Below are 23599 nucleotides of genomic sequence, written 5' to 3'. Positions count from 1 at the left end.
ATTTAAAAAGAAAGGGTATATGCAAAAGTCCTGAGGTCTGAAAGAGTTTGTTTTAGAAGAACCCAAAGCAATCCACCAATATATTTGGAGCAGTGTGAGTTGAGAGAGCATGCTCAATGGTAGGCCACAAAAGTTGGCAGAAGTTAGGATCTAGAAGACCTTGTGGATCATGCTAAGGGGTTTACAAAAGCACAAAAAAGGTGTGGGAGCAAAAGTGTTTCCCTCATATTCTAACTTTGATTTAATACATATTGATCACTAGGTAGGTCTTAGGATTTCTCTGGGGCCTAAAACTGAAAATAATAGATGACCAAAAGTGAACCTCATACTTTAAAACACAGGCTGGACTTGATAGGACACAGAAACAGATTTGTTTCTCTCTTTGAAATCAGTTTCATCAGATCTTTGCATTGGACTGTATCTCAGGAGTCTGTCACAGCTTTTGAGTCTTATTTTCAGTCATTAAAAAGTCCAATCTGATGCAAACGGGAACTCCCACCATCCCTCGTCCAGTGCAGTGCCTCTAATGCTTCCTTCAGCTCAAGGCTAACCTTGTGTTGAGAACCTGCTAGAAGGGAAGGTGTTTGGCCTTTTATATCAGCTCTCCTTACTTCACACCACTTCTGCACAGGCTTCTAGTTCCTCAGGCTCTGGACAGAGAGAATAAGAGGTAAAAGGGGGAAAAACTGTGGCGTTTTTTGGGTCACTTAAGTTATTTTGGTTACTGAATATCTTCTCTCGTGGAGAACTTTGGTACTTTTTTGTCCTCCTCGCTGGCTCCTCCTTTTTCCATTTTTTGCCTGGGGGAATGTACTCTCCAGCTGACTGTTTATATATATTTATAAATAAATATATAATATACATACATGTATAATAAAATCTTTTAAAAATTATATATAACATAATTATTATATTATACAATATATAAAATATAATATGCATTATATTATATATAAAATATTATATAAAAATTATATGATATATACATTTTTAAAGATTTTTATTTTTAAGTAATGTCTACACCAAACATGGGGTTCGAACTTAAAACCCCAAGATCAAGAGTTGCATGCTCCACTGACTGAGCCAGGCAGGTTCCCCTCCAGCTGACCCTTTATCACGCCTTTCTTGGATCCTGCTCTTAGGAATACAGCTCCAGCATCTTGGATTGGGTCCCTTCAAGGTGATTTAAGTCTGCTGCCGCCTTCTCCATTGTCTATTTGGCCAGAGGACAGATTACAAATCCTTGCTCCTCGAAACCGGCAGTGTAGACTTCTCATGCTGTCCTCTTGCCCTCTCAGCTCTAGGGAGCCCTTGTCACTATCATATACGCTCTTGCTCCACAGCTTTTCTGGTGGTAGTATATGGTGGCCTGTGCATTTCCTTTTGAGGCTCAGCAGGAATTCTACCTGGAAGGGAGATACCAGATTTCTTTCTGCACTTCTGCTGTCTTGGGGGAGTTCTTTTGCTACTGCCCTCCCTGGGATGTTCTCTCCCCACTGAGCTCTAAGAAGGTGGGGAAACTCCACGGCAATCCCTACCAAGCCAACAACTGTTTAAACATTCTTCCTCATTCAGCCAGAAAATTTCTAGCCTTCTCTCAAATAGGCTGGGACATGGGCTCAGAGTGGTGGCAGTGCATAGTCCTATCCTAGTAATTCCTCTGCAGGTAAGCCTCTATGGTATGGTGATTTTTATTTCAGCTTTTGGACATTTAATATCCTGTTACATGTAGAAAACTATTTGAGTATATGTATAAAGCTATCATTAACAGTTAATTATATTAATGAAATGTAAAGGACCAGCTAATTGAGTCATTCAAGATTATTTTGAAAAGCCTTAATAAGGCAGTAGAAATTTAAGACCTTGCTGGATTAAGGGTGTTTCTTGGAGATCAGCTTATTAGTTTATAATCTGGTTTGGAAAGGAAGAGGCATTTTAAAAGAGTGACATTTATTTTACCTTTTTTTTTTTTTTTTTTTTACAGATTTATTTATTTATTTGAGAGAGAGGGAGAGAGCTTATGAGCAAGCTTGTAAGGGGCAGAGGCTGAGTGAGAGGGAGAGAGAGAATCTCAAGCAGAACCCATGTCGAGTACAGAGCCCTTTATGGGCCTTGATCTTAGGACCTTGAGGTCATGACCGGAGCCGAAACCAAGAATCAGAGGCTCAACTGACGGAGCCACCCAAAGGTGCCCCTAAAAAGTGACATTTAAAAATTGGTTACCATTTATGTAAATGCTTCTGGAAAATTTTTATGTATAAGTCAATGATTTAATAAATTAAGAAGTATTGAGTACATCCATAGACATCGGTTTGATATAGAATATGAATATTAACTTCATAATAAAAATATATCCTCAGGCATTTTATTGATGATTTCCACCGAGGCTCACTTCTTAATCAATTGTTCTTCTTTTTTCCCAAAGTATCCTGTTTCTTTATCAGAAAAATGATAAAAAATAAGATCATGACTGTCTTAACACTGACTGTAGATGGTCAAACCCAGTAGGAAGTATTGATCGAGACTACCTTCCAATTCTGTGGGAGTGTGGAGGAGACCCATTGATTAAGAATCTTTGAAAGAGGGACGCCTGGGTGGCTCAGTGGGTTAAGCCGCTGCCTTCGGCTCAGGTCATGATCTCAGGGTCCTGGGATCGAGTCCCACATCCGGCTCTCTGCTCAGCGGGGGGCCTGCTTCCCTTCCTCTCTCTCTGCCTGCCTCTCTGCCTGCCTACTTGTGATTTCTCTCTGTCAAATAAATAAATAAAATCTTTAAAAAAAAAAAAAAAAAAAGAATCTTTGAAAGATCACTGTATTCCATTGCTTTTAAATGTCCAAAAATAAAAATGGTCTGACATCTTTAAAAACTTGAGGAAACGTCTAATGGCTTAAAAAAAGTCAGATGCCATCCAGTTAGAATTCTCCTGTGCATGTAATAAAACCAGCCAGTCGACCCCCCGAAACCACCTCATCGTATGCTATACACTGATGTGATGGTGAGGAATGTCATCTCCATGGAGAGGGGCAAAATGCTAAGAAGCAGCTCTAATTCCTTACACCTGGGTGGAAGCCCAAGGCCTTTTGAGAGGTGGACGTGAAGTGGTTGTTAACAATGTCTCTTTAAGGTGATCAAGATGTATTGGAAACCCACATGAAATTAAACACGGATTGGAAAAAGTTGGCAAGACTCTTGAGCCACACATATTTCTCTGTGTTTTCCTCTCAGTTATGCCATTTTGTTTCTAATTAGTCATTAGCATCTTAACAGAATCTTCTAAGTGATAACTCAGCTAGACTTTCAGTCTGTTCCCCATGTCAGACGGTCTCTGCTCACGGCCAGAGATCCCTTGTGCGGCGCGAGAGCTGCCCAGGTTGTTGGCCAGCCGGTTTGCTCAACACTCTACACTGTACTCTGCTCTACACTGTACTGCTGTACTCTATAAAGTGCTAGTGGGTGCGTGAGAGAGTCTAGTGATGTGCTTCCAAGGATATGCAAGAGGGAGAAAGAAGAAAGACAGTCCTTCCTGGTGTTCTGAATCCAGATGTTTAGCTGGGCCCTGCACCTAACTTTCCCTTTGGCGGCAAAGGGGGTTTTTCAGGTGCGGATTCAAAGAAGTGTCATGTTCACAGTGAAATAATTTTTATTCCTGTGTAATCTAAAAAAAAAAAAAAAAGGTTTTATTTATTTATTTTAGAGATAGTGTGCATGGGTGTAGGGGGAGGAGTGGAGGGCAAAGGAGAAGCAAACTCCCCACCAAGTGCAGAGCCTGAAGCAGGCCTGTCCCAGGACCCTGAGATCATGACCTGAGCCTAGGCTTAACCAACTGAGCCACCCAGGGGCCCCTTCTGTGTACCTTCTGAGGGCATGCCTCTGCGGCTTACTGACAGCTTCCTGTTCTCCATTTTTCCTCTCTGCATCTTTGCTCGGGATCAAAAATAAGTTGGCCTGTATTTTTTGTACACAGAAAACATTTTCTTTTTTTTTTTTTAATTTTTTAAAAGATTTTATTTATTTATTTGACAGAGATCACAAGTAGGCAGAGAGGCAGGCAGAGAGAGGGGGGAAGCAAGCTCCCCGCTGAGCAGAGAGCCTGATGCGGGGCTCGATCCGAGGACCCTGGGATCATGACCTGAGCCGAAGGCAGCGGCTTAACCCACTGAGCCACCCAGGCATCCCACGGAAAACATTTTCAATGATAATACTTACATATTAAAAACAGTAGCAGGAAATGCATATCTTTACTCACTTTATAAATAGTAACAATATACTTCATCTCTATATTGTTAGGATGCATGTGGGAATGGGGGGTGCTGGTGAAAACATCCGATGAGAAAAAAGGATGAAAAAAGGCAGAAAATGAAGAGCAGTAGGACGACAGATGGAACAAAGGGCTCACAGAGACAAAAGGGGACAAGGGGCCTCCATATGTTTTTTGAACATGTTCTTTAGTATTAAAGTGGTCATTGATTTGCTTGTCCACAGTCTCCCCATGTGGTTATTAAGCATAATCAGTATTATTTTTCAAAAATAGAACAGAGAGGGAAACAGGTGTCCCTATCACTTTGTACCCCTAATGAAATATTGAATAACTAATCTGTGCTGGAGGCATCATGCTGCTGTTCATTTTGAAAATACATGATTGGTAAGAGTAGAAAGTAACAGGGCTGATTGCACACCCCTTGCACAAAAATTGGTTTCCATACTTTATAGTTGTACCTTATTATCAGGTGTGTACATTTTGTGTCTGTATCCAGTATTTGTGCACAAAATAAATTTCTTTGATTATATTTAATTTGGCACCTCGTGTTTCTTCTTTATAGAAGAAGAAGGAAATAGTTGTGCCTCCTCAGAACAGTAGTTCTCTACTGTTGTCCTTCCTGCACTTGTCACATACTGCGGTCAGGACCGGTCTGTGAGAGGATGTCAGATGGGCTTGAAGGGGATGCTTTATTTTTTTCCCAAAATCTGTTTTGTGAACAAGATTTAAGGGCCCTCTATGTTTAGGAGTCGGTGCCCTCCCCATCCACTCAGGCACTCTCACCTGATTTCACTCCGTTTTTTTGTTTGTTTGTTTGTTTGTTTTCATTTTATTGACCGGAGATAGAATATCCTCCACAGGAGATTTCACTATTTTTTTTAATGTACTAGTAATTTTTATTTTTTAATTTTAATTTTTAAAAAAGATTGTATTTATTTATTTGACAGAGAGAGAGAGATCATAAGTAGGTAGAGAGGCAGGCAGGTGGCGGGGCGAGGGGCAGGGAAGCAGACCTCCTGCTGAGCAGAGAGCCTGATGCAGGACTCCATCCTGGGACCTTAAGACCATGAACTGAGCCAAAGGCAGAGGCTTAACCCACTGAGCTACCCAGGCACCCCTGATGTATTACTAATTTTTAAAGGCTCTCCTGGAGACTAATTGAAATGGACATTGTTGTCACTTCATAGAAATTGATTGAGTTGACTGTATCACATGTGCTTTGTAGACAGTGTTATAAGTTTTCACAAAAATAGAAGCAAAATGGAGAAAATCACGCAAAATGATTAGTGGCTCATGCCGAGGCCCTGAAGGAGCGTTTTGGCATGGTCAGTGGCAAGTAAAACACGGGGGCAAATATTCAGTGAGAGTTGAGGACGGAATACTCTTGGTCCAGGGGACAGGAGCTGTTTTGTCTTCAGTGAGTAAAGAGCAATGTGAAGTTTTTTTCATGATTTTGCCATGGTAAATTTTGCTATGGGTAAATTAATATATTCTAATGTCTCAGTGGAACATATGTCTTGGAACATGTTTAAATAAATAAAAACCTTTGTTTCTTGGATCATATTTAAGTGAAGAAAGGTTTTTACTCTTTAGTACTAACAGCTTTATGTTTGAGACAGTGTCTGAAATGGTGTTGTAAATTCTGGTAGCTTTTCACAGAGAACAAATTTGATTCTTTTCTATGGAAAGACTAAATTATAGGAACTCATCCTGCTCCCTTCCCCCACCCTGTTAAAATAGGATGATATGAAAATATTATAATTAGCTTATTCACATGATTTGTTAAAGTTGAGCGGGTTTTACCAGGTCACTGCTAATGGTTCCCAAGTCCCCTCTGATTACCTGGTATTTGGTGCTGTGTAGAGTTATTGTATAACTAATTTCCTGCTGGGGGCTGTTGTTATTATTTGACTTATTTATTATTACTTTTTATAGCAGCTTTATTGAGATTTAATTTACTTACCATACATTTCACTCCCTTAATGTCTACAATTCACTGGTACTGTGTATATTTCCAGAGTTGTACAACCATCACCATAATCAATTCTGGATGCATTAGCCATCACTACCGTGTTCCTTCTCCCTACCACCTCCCAGCCCCAGAAAAACACAGATCTTCCTTTCTCTTTAAATCTGCCTATCCTGGACATTTCATATAAATGGACTCATACAGTATGTGGTCTTTTGTAACTGGCTTCTTTCACTTAACATAATGTTTTCAAGGTTCAAGCATATTGTGGTGTATGTTAATACCTCATTCCTTTTTATGGCTGAATTATATTCCATTGTATGGACATACCATTTTATTTATCTGTTTATCAGTTGAGGGACACGTGATGTTGTTTCCACTTTTTGGCTATTATGAAAAATGATGATACAAACATCCATGCAGAAGATTATATATTCATGTATTTTAATTTCTATTGGGTATAAACCTAGAAAAGGAATTGCTCGGTCAATTGCTGAGTGAATTGCTTCTATTTTTTTTTAACATTTTGAGGAACTGCCAGACACGTTTTGCAAAGCAGCTGCACAAAGTTTTATCACTCCACAGTGTATGAGGGTTACAAAATCTCCACATTTTTACCAACACTTGTTATATCATTCACTTATACTGGGGATAGCTTTGAGAGTGAAAGTGAGTGTTTATTAATTACATCAGGTATGAACCAGGTGTGACTATCCCCAGCTAAACAGGGGGTTTGATTATTCTAGAACTCTGGGGAATGGAGTCCTGTTCAGAGGAGTAGAAGAGAGGAAAGTGGGAGGACATTTCAGGGGAATGGAGATGAGGGCCCAGGAAGTAGTAGCAATTGGACATTTCCAACAAGAAGGCCGTGTCCCGGTTTATCATAATACTGTTTGTGATGATCAAATCTCCATTTATTCTGAAAGAAACTAGGATGCCTGGATGGCTCAGTTGGTTAAGCGGCTGCCTTCGGCTCAGGTCATGATCCCAGCTTCCTGGGATCAAGTCCCACATCCGGCTCCTTGCTTGGCAGGGAGCCTGCTTCTCCCTCTGCCTCTGCCTGCCATTCTGTCTGCCTGTGCTCGCTCGCTCTCTCTCCCTCTCTCTCTCTCTGACAAATAAATAAGTAAGATCTTAAAAAAACAAAAAACAAAAAACAAGGCACTGAACATCATTTTCGCAGGGCATAATTGTATTATTCTTAACAGTAAGACAGAGGGGTACGTCAGCTCTCTTCAACAGGTGAAACAACCCTACCCAGGAGAAGGACAAGCCGTTTGGTCCAAAATGGACTCCAAGGGCAAATATGTTACAGGAAATCTCATCAGACCTTTAACTGTTCTTCCTGTAGTTTGTTACCAGGGACATTCTTGGACTTTGAAGTGCATCCCTCTTCTGTGCATCCCACTAACCTGTTTATGCAGGTTACTAGATTTTCAGGTTTTATGGATTTTTGTCAACTTTTTCCTCTTTTTATATTGTTAGTGACGAGCTGATAGTCTTCTTATAAGACATGGTGTGAGCGGGGAGCTCCAGCCCTCCAGCCTGTCCTTCCGGCAGTGGACTCATCTGGCTAGCACATAGCTCACGGTCCTCTTGTGGGCTGGCTGTAGCTACGCCGGGAGCACATCAGTTGGCCCAGAAACTGAGACATCATCGGTAATGGTGGAGTTGGCCCAATAAATATATGCTGGACTTTAATACCCACAAAATGTATTCTTTCCAGATTCCATGATCTTTTAGATTAGCTTTTATCTATTGATGAAAAGAGTGCATCAGAATCTTGCTTTTTCCCATTTGCTGCCAGAAAGCTCAGAGCTGAGGGATCTTTTTTGGTTTCACCAAAGTAACTTAATCTACCAATGTCTTTCATATTACATTTACAGTTCTTCCAGTTTTTAAGTTGATTTTTAATTGTCCTGATCATACAGGTTTGTTTGTTTGTTTTAATTGTGAGCTACCTTTGAACTTAAAAAAAAAATTGTTACCCATAAAATATCACTGTCTTCTCTCTCCAGAAGGATAGGCCTCTTGGAAATCTCATGATTTGATTTAGTTAAGTGGCTCTCTGCATAGGTGCCTCCCTTCTCTGGGCTCTCTACCACCTGAGGTCACCCCTTGTTTGTTTGTGCCAGGGACACGTAAGGAGAGTAACCCTTTTTGAGTGTTCTTCCAGAGTTTAATTAGGAAAGGCAAAAATGCTTGATAAAGAGGCACTTCTCTCAAGATTAAATATGCTGCGGGGGAAATGGGCTGAAGTTTAAACAGCAAGCTCTTCTGAAAGAATTCAGATTGTCCTCGATTAAGATGTATAGATATTCAGTAGTCTCTTTATTTTTCCTTCTTTTCTAGGGAACAGGTAAGAGTACCTATAGCCCGTGAAACCGGGGTGAGCATGGCCCTGCTCCAGAGGCCTTTGGAGAGCTCAGCTCAAACTCTGCTTTGACCAGGCTGCTTGGGGAATAAGGGGACAGCACCCTAGCATGTTGGGGTGGGCTTCAGAAGGGGCTCCTGCCTTTGGGTAGCCAAAAGCCTAGCAGCCTTGTCCCCGAGGTGGGAGACACATTGTTTGCACTTTCTGTATTTGAGACTTTGCCTGTTCTCTAAGATTTATTTGCAGCCCCCAAATCAATACAGGACTCTTGCGGTCATTTGTGGACACAGGCGGAGCGGTGAGAAATTTGAGTCACCCACCGTGTCTGAACTCAGCTGCAGTCGAACAAGGCAATGCTGTGCCTTCTTGTTCCAGCTCTCACCCTGTAAACAAGGGTGCTTTTTTCACCATCTACTTATTGCCACATTTTTCACATTTTTGCTCTTTTCACTGGTGATTTCCCCGGTTAGCATAGCCCTCCAGCGTAGTGCCGAAGTGGTGTCTAATGTTCTTAAGTGTAAGAAGGCTGTGATGTGCCTTATGAAGAAAATACATGTGCTGGAGAAGCTTCATTCAGGCCTGACTGACAGTGCTGGCGGCCATAAGTTCACTGTTAGTGAATCAACATAGTCAGCGAGATGTGTTTAAACAGAAACACACATAAAACAAGATTATATATTGATCAGATGACAAGAATGTTGTAAACAGAGGCTTACAGGAACCTAACCCTGTGTTCCTCCTAAGCCCAGTGCTTCAGTATTTATTAATTCACTGTTTGCAGTGACTTTGTAGAACATAAGTGTGGTGAATAGTGAGAATCAAGTCTTCCTACCCTCAGGGTTTTTCAAGTTTGTGAGTTCTTGTCTTCAGCCCTCCAGAGGGTAAAGCAATGGGACTTAGTTGTTGGATCTGTTGATCTGTTTCTCTGGAGAATTCCACTTGACAAATTAGATATACTATATAGTTTTGAATTGAGCTTTTGAAAACCTAGTCAAAGTCATCTGCAGAGTCTTTGTTCCAGACATTGAACCAGTCTTTAATCAAATGGAGAATGCAGCCTTTGCTCAAGCTTCTCTCTGTAATGTTCTCACAGGATGTGGCAAGTGTATACAATGTGTTTCTCTTTATATACTAGGCATTCATAATGTGAAAAAATGCATATCACTGTAAAACTGAGGAGAATGATTTATTGGGCATCAGATTACACAACATTGTAAATCCAGATAAGATTAGTAACAGTAAAACTTCAAAACCTGAAAGATGGTATTTAGTGAACGAATTTCATGGAAATGAATCATTTCATGGTCTCCCGTGTAGAAGACTTTGAATGTACTGAAAAAGAGAATATAATATTCACTCACAAATTTTGATAGGACGATTTGTAGTCTTCTTCTTTTCTTGCTTCTCTCTCTAAAGAGTCTTCTTGAACAAGAATGTTCAGTGGACATTAATAATATTTAGTACAAAATATTGATGAAAAAAATTAACTACAAAATTTGATTTATTCTGTTTCCTGTAAGCCCATTTGGCACATTTTCGTGCATTCTGCTTTACTTGTCGGATATTTGATTCATTCACGGACTCTCACTTTACAGAGGTTGAGCTCCCCTGCTAACAAAGCAGGAAAACATTGAACAGCAGTGAGGGCATTGCCTCATTTTTGAGTCCGTGACCCCCTCCCTGCTGCCCCTCCCTCTGGTGTGGGGGTGAGGGGGCGTGGACTGCTGCCTCAAGCATCCCACCCTGGGCAGAACTCAGCTGGGGAGGTGGGTGGCTCTTCTGGAGGCTGACAGAGGGGGAGCAGACTTCATTGTGCAGCCCAGCTTTGAAGCCGCCGCCCTGGGTCTGCCTTGAGATTAACTTGCATCTTTCCCTGTTCTTGATCCTAACCAAGATCTCAGTCAGGTTACTCACAGGCCTCATCAGTCATCATATTGATCCAATCCCCAGACAAGTAGGACCTCACGCCAACTTTCGTGGGGTGTCTTGTATGACGTTGAAGCGGAGTGGCACGGAGTAAGGAGATCCCCTACAAGAGCAGTCAGCAGGCAGAGTTCAGGTGAGGGCAGTGTCTTTCGTGAACAAATGCATTGTCTCCAAGTGAATTGGGAAATTGTTTGGTTTGAGAGTAGCATGTTTCCTGAAACACCTAACAGTGAGCAGATTCTTTGGAGAGATTTCCTTATGAAACAGTGGTATTTATGTGCCAAGTTGCCTTAGCGATTGTCATTGTTTACCAGGTTAAGGAAAACAAAACTGGTGGAAGGCTGACTGGGCATTAGGAATGGGAGAGGAGAATTGGCTAAAGCATAGTACTGCTCCTGGTCATGAAACAGCTTCATTAACCTTTGTTCTTTCTGTGTCTCTTTCCCTCCCATGGTTCCTCTTACACCTTCACTCCTGCCTCTACTTTGTGTCCTTAGCACTGGAGCTAGCACCTGCTAAGAGATGGGCTGATGTGATGATGGTGTTTGGATGAGGGGGCATGGATCTCTTGAATCTCGATCTTAATTAGTCACTCTGGTGCAGAAAATAGAAATTGTTGGTGGCTCTTGGTGTTAAACCTTGGCTTCCCATCTGAATCTGGGACCAGGAGAGCTCCCTCCCCTGGACCCTGCAGAGAATTCCGTCAGCAGAAGGAAGAGCCAACCAGGGATAACTTTCCTTTCTGCGGTGCACAACAGCGCTGGCTGGGTCCAGGCTTTCTCTGGGAGTGGTTACGTTCTCGGTCTACCTTCCTCACCCGGCAGATGGGAGTTAAGTAGGCTCCAGAGTCACACAGGAAGTCAGAAATCTCCTGAAAACAGTGCCCATCCCGGTGTAGAGCAGAGGCTCAACCCTCCCATTTACTCGGGAATCAAGTTAGCTCTGGGGGACATCACTCTTCATGGAATTCCTGAGAGGAGAGGACATTGTGGGAACATTGGCCAGACTCCCAATAGAGGGGTCTATGATATGTAAGGGGCTGTGGTACAACTGTGTTTAACTGGCTGGGTCCTGCTTTTGTCTTGCCTCTTTCTGTGTCACTCTACCGATGGGCCACCGATATCAAGAAATGAAGAAGAGCACTTGGGTTGTTCAGTTGGTTAAGTGTCCCGGCTCTTAATTTCGGCTCAGGTCATGATTTCAGAGTCATGAGATCAAGCCCCCTGTTGGGCTCCCCACACAGCAGAGAATCTGCTTCCCTCCTGCTTCCTCTCCCTCTGCCCCTCCTCATAAGCACACACATGCACTCTCTCTCTAAAATAAATAAATCTTTTTTTAAAAAAAGAAGTAAAGGAGAATGATAATTTTTTTTAAAAGATTTTATTTATTTATTTGACAGACAGAGATCACACGTAGGCAGAGAGGCAGGCAGAGAGAGAGGAGGAAGCAGACTCACTGTGGAGCAGAGAGCCCAATGTGGGGCTCGATCCCAGGACCCTGGGACCATGACCTGAGCCGAAGGCAGAGGCTTTAACCCGCTGAGCCACCCAGGCGCCTCGAGAATGACAATTTTTAAGAGACTGTAGGATTTCCCTGTTCCCAGATCAATGGTGAATGGTCAAGAATGTGGTAGGTTAGGGGTGTAGACGAGGCAGCCAAAGGCATGGAGAAAAATATTTCCAATTTCAATTTGAACTATGAAGTGAAGGTAGTGACAAGGTCACAGGGACAGTTTATTTTTAAGAATATGAAAGTGGACATTTGGGCGGTTCCCAAAGGCATTCACTACTGCCAATAAGAGCCATCATTTCTTAAAGGCCGAACAGATGCCAGATGCCTCTTATACATTCTCATCTAATTTTCTCAGCAGCCACTTTACAATGAGAAAACTGGAGCTTCAAGCAGGTTATTCAAATGGGATCTAAGGGGGGAGGAAGAATGTCAATCCGGTCAGTGTGACTTGGAGAATCTGCTCTCCCAGAGTCTTGTCCTAGGAATAGCAGCATTGGAAGCCCGTTAGAAATGCAGACTTTGGGGCCCCATTCTGAAAAACACTAACCGACCTGCATTTTAACAAGATTCCCAGGTGGTGTGTATACACAGGAAAGTTTGAGAACCCTGTCTGAACCAGTGCCCCTTGCTGTCCCTGGAGGATAGGATGTTGACTTGGGTCTCTGCTTTTGGCAAAGTCAGGGGAGGAGGATGAGGGCAGTAGCAAGAGGACAGATTGGAACAGCCACCATAGGAATATGATGTGCTACATTAAGGGAAAACTTTTGGGGCACCTGGGTGGCTCAGTCGGTTAAGCACCTGCCTTAGGTTCAGGTCATGATCCCGGAGTCCTGGGATTGAGCCCCGCATCGGGCTCTCTGCTCAGCGGGGAGTCTGCTTCTCCCTCTCTGTCTCTCCCCACCCTCTGTTGCTCTCTCTTTCATGTTCTCTTTCTCAAATAAATAAAATCTTTAAAAAAGAGAGAGAGAGAAAATTTCTTTCTAGAAGGTTTTGATACCTCTTAAGTTACAGCTTAAGACCCTACTGCAAAACAGCTTCGACGAATAAGTAGATATTATTGTGCCTGTCAGAGAGGAAGCCCAGGTAACCTCAGTTGACTCTGCTTGCTCTAATAGTCTCAGCTACCCAGTCGCTCGGGAGTGTCACTCCACAGCTGGCTGATCTGTTATGAAAGGACTTGCAGTGCACTAAGCATGTCCGGCTTCTTCATAGCTTGGTGCCCTTTATACACGCAGTTGCTTTTTTTTCTTCTTTGTCTGACTTGTCCTTTAAAACCTCCATTTGATAACTGTCTCTTCTGAAAAGCCTCCCAGGACCACCCCTGCACTGATGTGATGAGAGCCCCCACTCTTCATGGTCCCGTTTGCCACACTTCAAGGTTGGGACAGCTGTGGGATCTTTGGAGGTGGTGGTGCGTTGCCTGGCACCGAATGCTCACTCAGGAAGCCCTAGCATCTGCTGTCAGCTCTGGAATAGGCATGAAGGTAGTTGAGAGTAGAAGCACACGTGGTGGAGAAGTGGCACCATATACAGGGGCAAAAATAACTAAAGGTTTCTAGCAAGAGGCATATCAGAGGGGTAACTGTGAGTTTTCTGTGCTGAGGAAGGAAGGGCAAGAAGGCAAGAGAGAGGCAGTGGATTTTTTTTTTTTTTTGAAAAAGGTTTTATTTATTTATTTGACAGAGAGAGAGAGATCACAAGTAGGCAGAGAGGCAGGCAGAGAGGAGGAAGCCGGCTCCCTGCTGAGCAGAGAGCCTGATTCGGAACTCGATACCAGAGCCCTGAGACCGTGACCTGAGCCAAAGGCAGAGGCTTAACCCACTGAGCTACCCAGGCACCCAGTGGAATGGTTTTGAACAGATTTGCTTGCTACAGGGTCACTTACAAGGTGAGGAAGAAAAGGCATCAATCGAAACGAAGTAGCTTGTCCAATATATCCTATTTTAAAGAAAGCTTTATGTTTGTTATAGCTGATGATAGGGGTCAGGACAAACTTCCAATGCAGTGGTGTTTTTTTTAGGATATAGATACGTTTTTGTGCTTATTGAAATTTTTGTGATCAATGTACTGTGCATAACTCCCATTTATATACATTTTATAGACCCTGAAGTTTAATTTTACCATTTACGGAGTTATTTTTTATAGTTACTGAATCTGAGCTTCTATCCTGTTAATTCTGTCTGTAATTTATTTCAAATCAATTTCTTCAATAGGCATGTAATAGGCTATTATTTCATTTTTCCCATGGGAAAATATAATCAAGTTTCTTAATTTAGTTTTTAAAAAAAATCCCTAAGCACCTGTTACCTGGAAAGTACTATGAATAATGCTTTCAAGGGATGCAGTCATGAACAGAAATTACCCTTGTCTTTCAGGGAGCTGGCAGCCTAGGAGGGGAGATGTCCCCAGTGGTCGTAACTGTAAACTATGTAAGTCATGCTTTAAGAGGGGTGGGATAATATGTTGATTGAGGGAGAATAATTTGGTTTTGGGTAGAGATAGGAGTAGGTGATAAAAGCTTTGAGACAAAGGTGGTTATTCAACTTGAGGTTGAGGTTGAGTCTTGGCTTGACAGGAATAAATAGGGTAAGTGGCATTTTAGGTGGACAAAATAGCATATAAAAATAAATTTTTATTTTTCACAAACACACTGTGATGAAAAGAGAGGACTTCACATGGTTCCATTTTTAGACAAATCCATGAAAAGGAGGCACTACCATTCGACAAACCCTAATGTTTAGGTACATGTATATTATTTCAATCAGTTGTCTCAAAAACATGAATGAGGTGGGGAGGTATTATTATCCCCATTAACAGTTAAGGAAACTGAAGTTCAGAGAAGTGAATCATTTCTCTCAAGGTCATACAGCTAGTATGTGGCAGGGCTGGGATTCTAGCATAGCCTGGTCTGATTCCAAAGCTCCTGCTATTTCTACTACTTCCTGCTGCCTTCTTGTGGGCCTGTTCGCATGTTGACAGTCATTCATTCATTCTTTCATTCATTCATTCTGCAAATATTTATTGAGTATCTAACATGTTCCAGGACTCTCTGGGCACCAGGGCTGCTTCTGCGAGCTAAGCTGCAGATTCCCTGGCAACACAGTCATGCTGTGCCATGTTTCTTGCTAAATGTATGGGATGCATGGAGAAGTAAATAACATCCTGACATTTCTGGGACATTATGCTTTCCAATTAAGAGGACTAATTTGCTTTATTGATCTCATCAAATATCTTAATTGATTACCCTCATCAGATCATTAGGAAAGGCATGGTTTTGAGAAATAATAGATGGAAAAATAGAGAATATTTAGATGCTGTAGTTGGAAGACCTACAACTTAAGTATTTTATGGAAATATTAGTATTTTGGGATTTTAGCAGTTGCTAGACCTGAGTGCCCAAGAGCATACTTCACCTGTGCAGATTGTGATATAGATGAAAGTCCATAAGTGTTTGAGAGAGTTGGTTGACAACTAAATGAAGTTACGTGGTCAGAACCTTAATCTACTGGCCTCTTTATAAAATTTTTATTTACTTATTTGTTTATTTATTTTAAAAAATGTATATATATATATACATTTATATATATATATGTATATATATATATATATATATTTTTTTTTTTTTGAGAGAGAGAGAGACAGAGAGGAAGAGTAGAGAGAAGGAGGCAGAGGGAGAGGGAGGAGCCCAATGTGGGGCTCTATTCTAGGACCCTGGGATCATGACTTGAGCCAAAGGCAGACACTTAACCAACTGAGCCACCCAGGCACCCCCTGACCTATACATATATACATATATACATATATATATAAAATCTTTTGAAAATACTGAGGAACAAAAAGTGAAGTAAAAATCACCCATAATATCACCAGTCAAAAAAAAAAGTGTGTGTATACATATATGTGTATATATACATATATGTGTGTATACACACACACACACACACACACGGATGTAATTGTTTCTCCATTTGTCCCATGTATATATCAAAGTCTGTCTCCTTGACAGCCTGCTCCTCCAGCCCCACCCAGAGGTGAGCCCTGGTAGCAAAGTAATTTATCCTTACTGAGTGGTGACTCAGACTTAAACTCCTTATTCATAGTGACAGGTTAAATTATTTAAGTTTTCATATACACTCTTTATTGATTTCTTACGAAAACAGGGCCATTACTCTATTTTAATTTCTCTGCCATTTGCTTTTTTAAAATTTAACATAGCTTTGGGCCTGTTATTTAACATCTCTTTGACTTTGAAGAGAATGTCTTAAGGTCGCTCTGACAAGGGTGCAAATATAGTAGGGTTAGCAGGTTGTAGGGAAGGCTGTGCAGGTGGTCTGTGGTCAGTTTGGGGGCAGCATTCTTCAGCACATGAAGCCTAGGAGTAAAAGAGAAATAGCTGGGCATGACTAAAATACTACCAGAGACTCCGAGGAAATTGTGGAATTGCTTTCTAACTGCTATGCAATTCTTCTTACTCTGTGAACTTGTAAGAATCCACCCACGCTACAAGTCAGATTTGACAAATTGTGAGAAATTTTTATGAGGATTATAAGTCTTTGTCTCCCAAGTGCAAAGTGCTTCCAAGATACTTCTTAAAATGCCATAGCTGGAAAAATGACAATGTAAGTATGGTATGAAAACACCAGGATTTTAGGACTTTGGCAGTTAATATACCTGAGTGCCCAAGGGCATACCACACCAAAGCCTCATGGACCGTTTGGACTGGGATGAACTTCATTTGTGTATTTCAACAAGGAAAAAAAAATCTAACCACATGAGACTGGAAAGCTTAACAGTCATCATTATCCTATGAAACCAAAAGGAACTTAAAAACGATATAAAGTGGGCTACAAATATCTATATTAATATCCTTTAAAGCGAAGCAAATATCGTGTGTGTTTATGTTATGTTTAGACTTAATTGCATGAAATAAGAAAGTTTAAAATATGAGTCCAGGAATGGTGGGATGAATTGCCTGAATTACTCAACTGATTGTCTTAAACCTCCACTTCATTTGTTTGTAGGCTTCTGCAGAGCTTAGGACAATTTTCTGAAAGTGGTTTCTTGGAAATGACATTCCTATGCACACTCCACCACTCAGCATTTAAAATGTGGCATTACACTGGTCTCTTTTCCGTTTTGTAAATTATTCAAGCCTTTCCTGGCCCCAGAGCCTTTGCACCTACGGTTCCTTTTGCTTGACTACTAACACTTCCCTACTCCCTCAAGGCAGAATAATGTCTTTTCACACTTCAGGTCTCAGCTCAAAGGCTTCCTCCTCAGAAGGCGTCCCAGAATCTCCTTATCTGGAACATGTTCTCCCTTTAGTTACTCTGTATGGTACTCTCAGATTTGTTTCCTCCATGGCACTCGTCACAGTCTGTCATATCATGTTTGTCTGATGACCCCTCTGCCCTGGGACATAGCTGATTCTTGAGTAAACACCTGTTGAATGAATAAAGGTCTTCATTGGTCCTTCTTCCCTCATTCATTCACAGCTTGGTTTATCCATTCAGCATCAGAAACACAGACACAGAGTGTCTACAGTGTCTCAGTCACGTGCTGGGCTCTGCGGATTGTGAGGAGGTATTGTCAGCAGTAGTGAGCTCAGAGAAATTTCAGATAAGATGCTTAGCCCCTCAGATACCAAAATGAAAAGTAAATATGAGAAATGAACGAATGAAGGAATGATAAAGCAGTAGGATACTGGACAATCATCTTTAAATATATTATATGTACATCTCTTTCTTAAGTAGGAAGAACTAGTCTTCTTATGTCACATCTCTCATTGTGAAGTGCCCTTACAGTCTTGTTTTTCATGCACATTTCAGTTTTTCTCCACGTCCACATGGCTGCCACTTCCTCGGCTATCATGAGACAGTTGCTTTGGTGATAGCCTCTTCCCGGTCTCTGGATACAGGAGTGCTAGTCACTGCTCTCCTGAATCCAGAGCAAGGTAGTTAGGGTGGGTGTTCTCACCAAGACCCTGCTATCCCAGTTTTCCTACCATGTGTGAGTAACTGAAGTCATCCAAGTAAGACTGATTGTCTGAGGGGCACTATGGTAGAAAACAGGAGATTTTCAGAAAGTTGCATTTATAAAGTTAAATATCACAGACTTTAAAAAATCTTATTATAAAGTCATCTGTGTATTTCACTTTTATAAAGTCAGCTTTGTGCAATAAGATTTCTCCTACTGTGGTATTGCTCAGATGGGTTTTATCAGTGTGTTTGTAGGAAATATCCTATTATCTGTGCTTGGGGTTGTTAGAATGCAGAAGTGCAAACCTTCATCACAGGAAGCTCTTCTCTGGGTTCCCCGTTGGTGCTTTCTGTTTACCTGTTTGCGCTGTAACTCACAGCAGAGTGGATCTCCTAACAGTGGTCGCATCAGATGTCGCAGGATGTCAGACGTGTATTTGATGGGGATTTTCCTTCTGGGTTTGTTCCTCTTGACAAGGAAAACACATATTCTGCTTCATGTGCAGAATTTAGGCTTACTTTCAAGAAGCTCTATTTTTTAAATTTGTGCCTAATTTTTATTACATCTGGTACTTTACTATTTCTCTGTATTCTCTTTCATCCGTTTTACTGGAACTGGGGATCAGAGATGCTGTGTAATCTGTGCTGTGTCCACCCCCCCACCTCTTTTACTCTAGGTCAGATACTATAGACTCCCAAGGAGCACGTTTCCCATATGGATGAGACTTACTCTGTTAACCACTAAAGCGTTAAAATAATTAGCATTTTAATCCCTTTGGAAATCAGTTCACAGTTCCTCATTTCTTAAATAAATTGCAGAACACATTCTTCCAGAGTCAAGGCCAGCCTAGTGAACCTCCGTGATTGTCTGAGGTCAGGAAGCCTTGGTTTGGAGGCTGAGGTCACCAGAGCTGTTTTCTTGGGCACCAAATACTCATATTTCTCTCTGTCTCAGCCTCCCACTAGCTGCCATTTCCCAAGACCATCACTGGGTATTTGTGGCTTCTGATTTTGTCTTCATTGTACATATAATCAGCTGAGTTAGAGCCCAAGTTTACCTCCACCTCTTCTAGGAAGAAAAGTCCCTTGGGTGGTCCTCTGTTCAGTACTCGGGCCCTTGTCTTGTGCTTCATGCTCTGGCTAGGCTCTGGTAGGTAGGAGCCTGGCGAAGAAGAGAGCGTGATATCATCCCAAGTTGTTATTAAACATCCCCAGCCCTCATGATGCCCTAGCTCAAGACTATCTATCTCTCTTAGATTTTCAACTGATGGGTTCCCCTGAGATGGAAATCCCAGGGACAAGTCTCTTTGAAGAATTCTACTCGAGGTCACAGCAAGACCCCATGTTATTTATTTTATTTTTAAAGATTTTATTTATTTGTTTGACAGGCAAAGAGGCAGGCAGAGAGAGAGGAGGAAGCAGGCTCCCCACTGAGCAGAGAGCCCAATGCGGGGCTCTATCCCAGGACCTTGAGATCATGACCTGAGCTGAAGGCAGAGGCTTTAGCCCACTGAGCCAACCAGGAGCCCCAGCTCCATGTTATTTTAAAGAGAGATGAATTTTTAAAATATTTCAGCAGATAGTTTTGCATATTAATACCAACACTGAAAGCAGGATAAACTCAATCTTCATCATTTTAACTTTTCTCTTTCCCATAAGCACTAGCTTAATTTAAGTCCGTATTTCAAAAAGTGCTCCAAGTTCCTTCACCATTTGGGGAAGTTTTGTGGTTCCCGTTACTCCTGATTGTGACAGTATTTGGTTTAGTACCTTAATTATTATAAACATCTGAGATGAAATAAATATAAAACAGCTCGTGAAATCACTTTAGTTGCCTTCTTTATTGTTTTTGTTCCATCCATAAGTATATTTCTGTGTTACATTTCACTAAGTCCTGGTGATTATGTGGAGTTCTGATGAGTGTGTATGTGTAATAAAAATAAGAAAAGGGAATTTAGATTCAGTGGGGATATCACCAAAAAATAAATTTGTTTAATTCCATATTTCCAATTCTTTGATGATGTGATTATCAACAGGATAATTTTTTTTATTACGTTTACAAGATGTGAGGGGTGACTTGAGCAGGATCCGCTATTCCCATGTCAGCTCCTTTTGTTTGATACTGTATTTTTCCCTCTTGAGGTTCTTTTTTTTTTTTTTTTTTTAGGGGATTTTATTTGTTTATTTGACAGAGATCACAAGTAGGCAGAGAGAGAGGAAGGGAAGCAGGAAGCAGGCTCCTCACTGAGCAGAGAGCCCAATGAGGGGCTCAATCCCAGGATCCTGGGATCATGACCTGAGCCGAAGGCACATGGTCCAACCAGTTGAGCCACCCAGGTGCCCTTTCCACCCCCTTTTGTTAAAGTCATTATTTGTTGGAGACTTTGGGTCAGGTGGTGTGTCTCCAGTGTTTCCCAGACATTACTTTGTTTGATCATCGCAAGAACCCTGTGATGCAGATAGTAGGATTCACGTTTCACAATTAAGCAAACTCAGAAATGTTCAGTAATTTTAGGGATGCCCATCTGGGAAGTGACAAAGGCGGCAGGTGAAGACAGGTCTTAACATCCAAAGCCTGCCCTTGATTCATTACCCTGTACATGCCTCTCTGAACCAACTTTGCATTTTCAGTAAAGTGAGAGTGACAATCCTTGTGTCACCTGTGCCTCCTTACTCTGGATGGAGGTAGACCCTGAGATTTGGACTACAAGCATGTCTCCATCCCCCAAGCACCACCCCAGCTTGGTACTGTGGTCCCAGGTTTTTTTCCTTTTCCTGCTGTCCTTGGGGGATGCATCTTCCCAAGGAGGGACAGCTAGGGAGAGCTTCTAAGGAACCAGGTGACTCTGTCAGGCAGCCAGGCTCTCACCCCCACATTGTGCTGCCCTCTGGACAGGGATAGAGCTAGAAATTAGGGAAAACTGACTGAGTTTGAATTTTGTGATCCTGTCATGATATGTCACTAAACATTCCTGGTTAGAAGTCAGGCATTAGAGGGCACTGGAGGACATCCTCACACCCCTCTGCTACCAAGAGACTTTCCCTTCTTCCCGCTGGCTCTGGTACCTTCTGGAGCCTTCTGTTTCCATCCAGGAAGCAGTGCCGGCAACACATTTGGAGGACAGCAGCTGGTAGAACAGCAGCTGGAGTTTGGGGAAAGGCTGTTAGGCTCTGACTCATCTTCTCCGACAGCAGGTTCTCTGTCCTGGTGGAGCAGTATCCAGCAGACTCAGGGAAGTCGGAAGTTGAGAACATTCTGCCTGGTGGCCTGAGGCAGGAGCCTAATGTGGCAGTATGTGCCAGATGGGTCAGCAGATCTGAGAGGCTTCGGAAGGCTTCCCGGATAAGGCTGTTCTAAATCCCCTTGGATGGAACCATAAAATGCTGAGCAAAGGAGGCTGTCATGAGAATTAGAACTTAAACCCTAGATTGACCTTGGGGAATGCTGCCTAGGGCTTCCTTTGGGGGGAAGTGACTCCTCCAGAGCTTTCCAACTGGGCCTGCCGTACCCGGAAGCCGCAGGTACCCTGTACGTTCTCCCAGACTAGAAGTTTATTAAATTCCACGTATTCTAAATATGTTTTAATAATAAAAGGGTGGATACATTCTTGAGAGCATAAGAATTTCTCACATCTTCTGCGTTCTGTATGTAAGCACCAAAGTCATTTCTTCTATTTTTTTTAGTGTACTTTATTTTTAGAGCAGTTTTAGATTCATAGGAAAATTGAGCTGAAAGTATAGAGATTTCCCATAAAATGCACAGCTTCCCCCATTATCAGCATCCTGCACCAGAGTAGTGTGTTTGCTACAATTGATGAACCCACATTGATACATTATAATGACCCGAAGGTCATAGCTTACAGTAGGGTTCACTTCTGGTGCTGTACGTGGTATGGGCGTGGCACATGGGTCACGACATGTATCTGCCACTGTAACATCATACAGAGTAGTTTCGCTGGCCCAGAAGTCACCTGTGTTCTGCTTGCCCAGCCCATCTCCCCCCACCCCTACCTAGCCTCTGGTCACCACTCATCTTCCTGTCTCAGTAGTTTTGCCCTTTTGGTAATGTCATGTAGTTGGACTCCTACAGTGCGTACTCTTTTTACAGTGGTTTCTCTAACTTAGTAATATGCACTTAAGGTCCCCCAGGCCTTTTCATGGCTTGAGAGCTCTTCCTTTTTTTTTTTTTAATTAAGCACTGAATAATTCTCCATTGTGTGGATGTACCACAATTCACTTATCCACTCACCGACTGAAGGCATCCAGCTTCCAGGTTTTGGCAATTTTGAGTAAAACGGCTCGAAAGATCCAGGTGCATGTTTTTATGTAGATCTAAGTTTTCAACTCCTTTGGGTAAATGCCAAGGAGCATGGTGGCTGGATCATATAGTCACAGTAGGTTTCGTTTGGCAAGAAACGCCCAACTGTCTTCCAAAGTGGCTCTACCATTTTGCATTTTCACCAGCAATATGTGTTTCTGTTCCACATCCTTGTCAGCTTTTGGTGTAGTTCATGTTTTGGATTTCTGACATTCTCATACATGTGTGTATATTATTGTTCTAATTTACAATAATGACATGTGCAGCATCCTTTTGTGTGCTTATTTTCCATCTGCAAATCTTCTTCAGTGAGTTACCTGTTAAAGTCCTTGGTCCACTTTTTACTTGGGGTGTTTTCTTATTGTTGAGTTTTAAGAGTTCTTTCTATATTTTGGGTAATAGTCCTTTAGGTGTGTCTTTTGCAAATATTTTCCGTCAGTCTGTGGCTCTCTTCTCATTCTTTTGACATTGTCTTTTGCAGAGCAGTTGTCTTTAACTTTAACAAAGTCCAGCCTATCAATTATTTTTTTTTAATTTTTTATTTTTTATAAACATATATTTTTATCCCCAGGGGTACAGGTCTGTGAATCACCAGGTTTACACACTTCACAGCACTCACCATAGCACATACCTTCCCCAATGTCCATAACCCCACCACTCTCTCTCTCGCCCCCTCCCCCCAGCAAACCTCAGCTTGTTTTGTGAGATTAAGAGTCTTTTATGGTTTGTCTCCCTCCCAATCCCATCTTGTTTCATTTTTTTCCTTCCCTTCTCCACAACCCCCCCCCCCCACATTGCCTCTCAAATTCTTCATATCAGGGAGATCATATGATAATTGTCTTTCTCTGATTGACTTACTTCACTCAGCATAATACCCTCTAGTTCATCCATGTTGTTGCAAATGGCAAGATTTCCTTTCTTTTGATGGCTGCATAGTATTCCATATTGTGTGTGTGTGTGTGTGTGTGTGTGTGTGTGTATCACATCTTCTTTATCCATTCATGTATTGATGGACATCTAGGTTGGAAAGAGAGAATCTTAAGCAGAGTCCATGCCCAGTGCAGAACCTAACACAGGGCTTGATATCACAACCTCCAGATCATGACCTGAGTCAGAATCAAGATTTGGATGCTTAACTGACTGAGCCATGCATATGTTCCACCCCATCCTTAAGTATTTTTAAATAGAAGACACAGACTGGAGAAATCTGGGGCTACAAACAGCCTGCATTCCCAACCATCATCATTCTTTGTTTTTAGGGTAC

General features: G+C 41.9%; 1 protein-coding gene across 7 annotated transcripts in view; it reads left to right on the top strand.

Annotated features, from left to right (window-relative positions):
* The window catches only part of PDE8B (phosphodiesterase 8B), a 260450-nt gene that overhangs the window by 87338 nt on the left and 149513 nt on the right, over positions 1–23599 (top strand). Inside the window, exons 1-2 of one of the 7 annotated variants that reach the window (XM_082724780.1) lie at positions 13912–13927; positions 14415–14468. The exons of the other annotated variants lie outside the window; for them this stretch is intronic. Of the exons in view, the coding sequence (XP_082580906.1) occupies positions 14439–14468 (30 nt within the window). The 5' untranslated portion in view covers positions 13912–13927; positions 14415–14438. Of the gene's footprint in view, positions 1–13911; positions 13928–14414; positions 14469–23599 lie in introns of those variants that run through there. 7 annotated transcript variants of the gene reach the window in all.

This window comes from Mustela nivalis (assembly GCF_964662115.1).
Source record: "Mustela nivalis genome assembly, chromosome: 3".
Classification (NCBI taxonomy): domain Eukaryota; kingdom Metazoa; phylum Chordata; class Mammalia; order Carnivora; family Mustelidae; genus Mustela; species Mustela nivalis.
The sequence above is the reverse complement of the archived record's forward strand: the minus strand, read 5'-3'. Positions and strand labels throughout refer to the sequence as shown.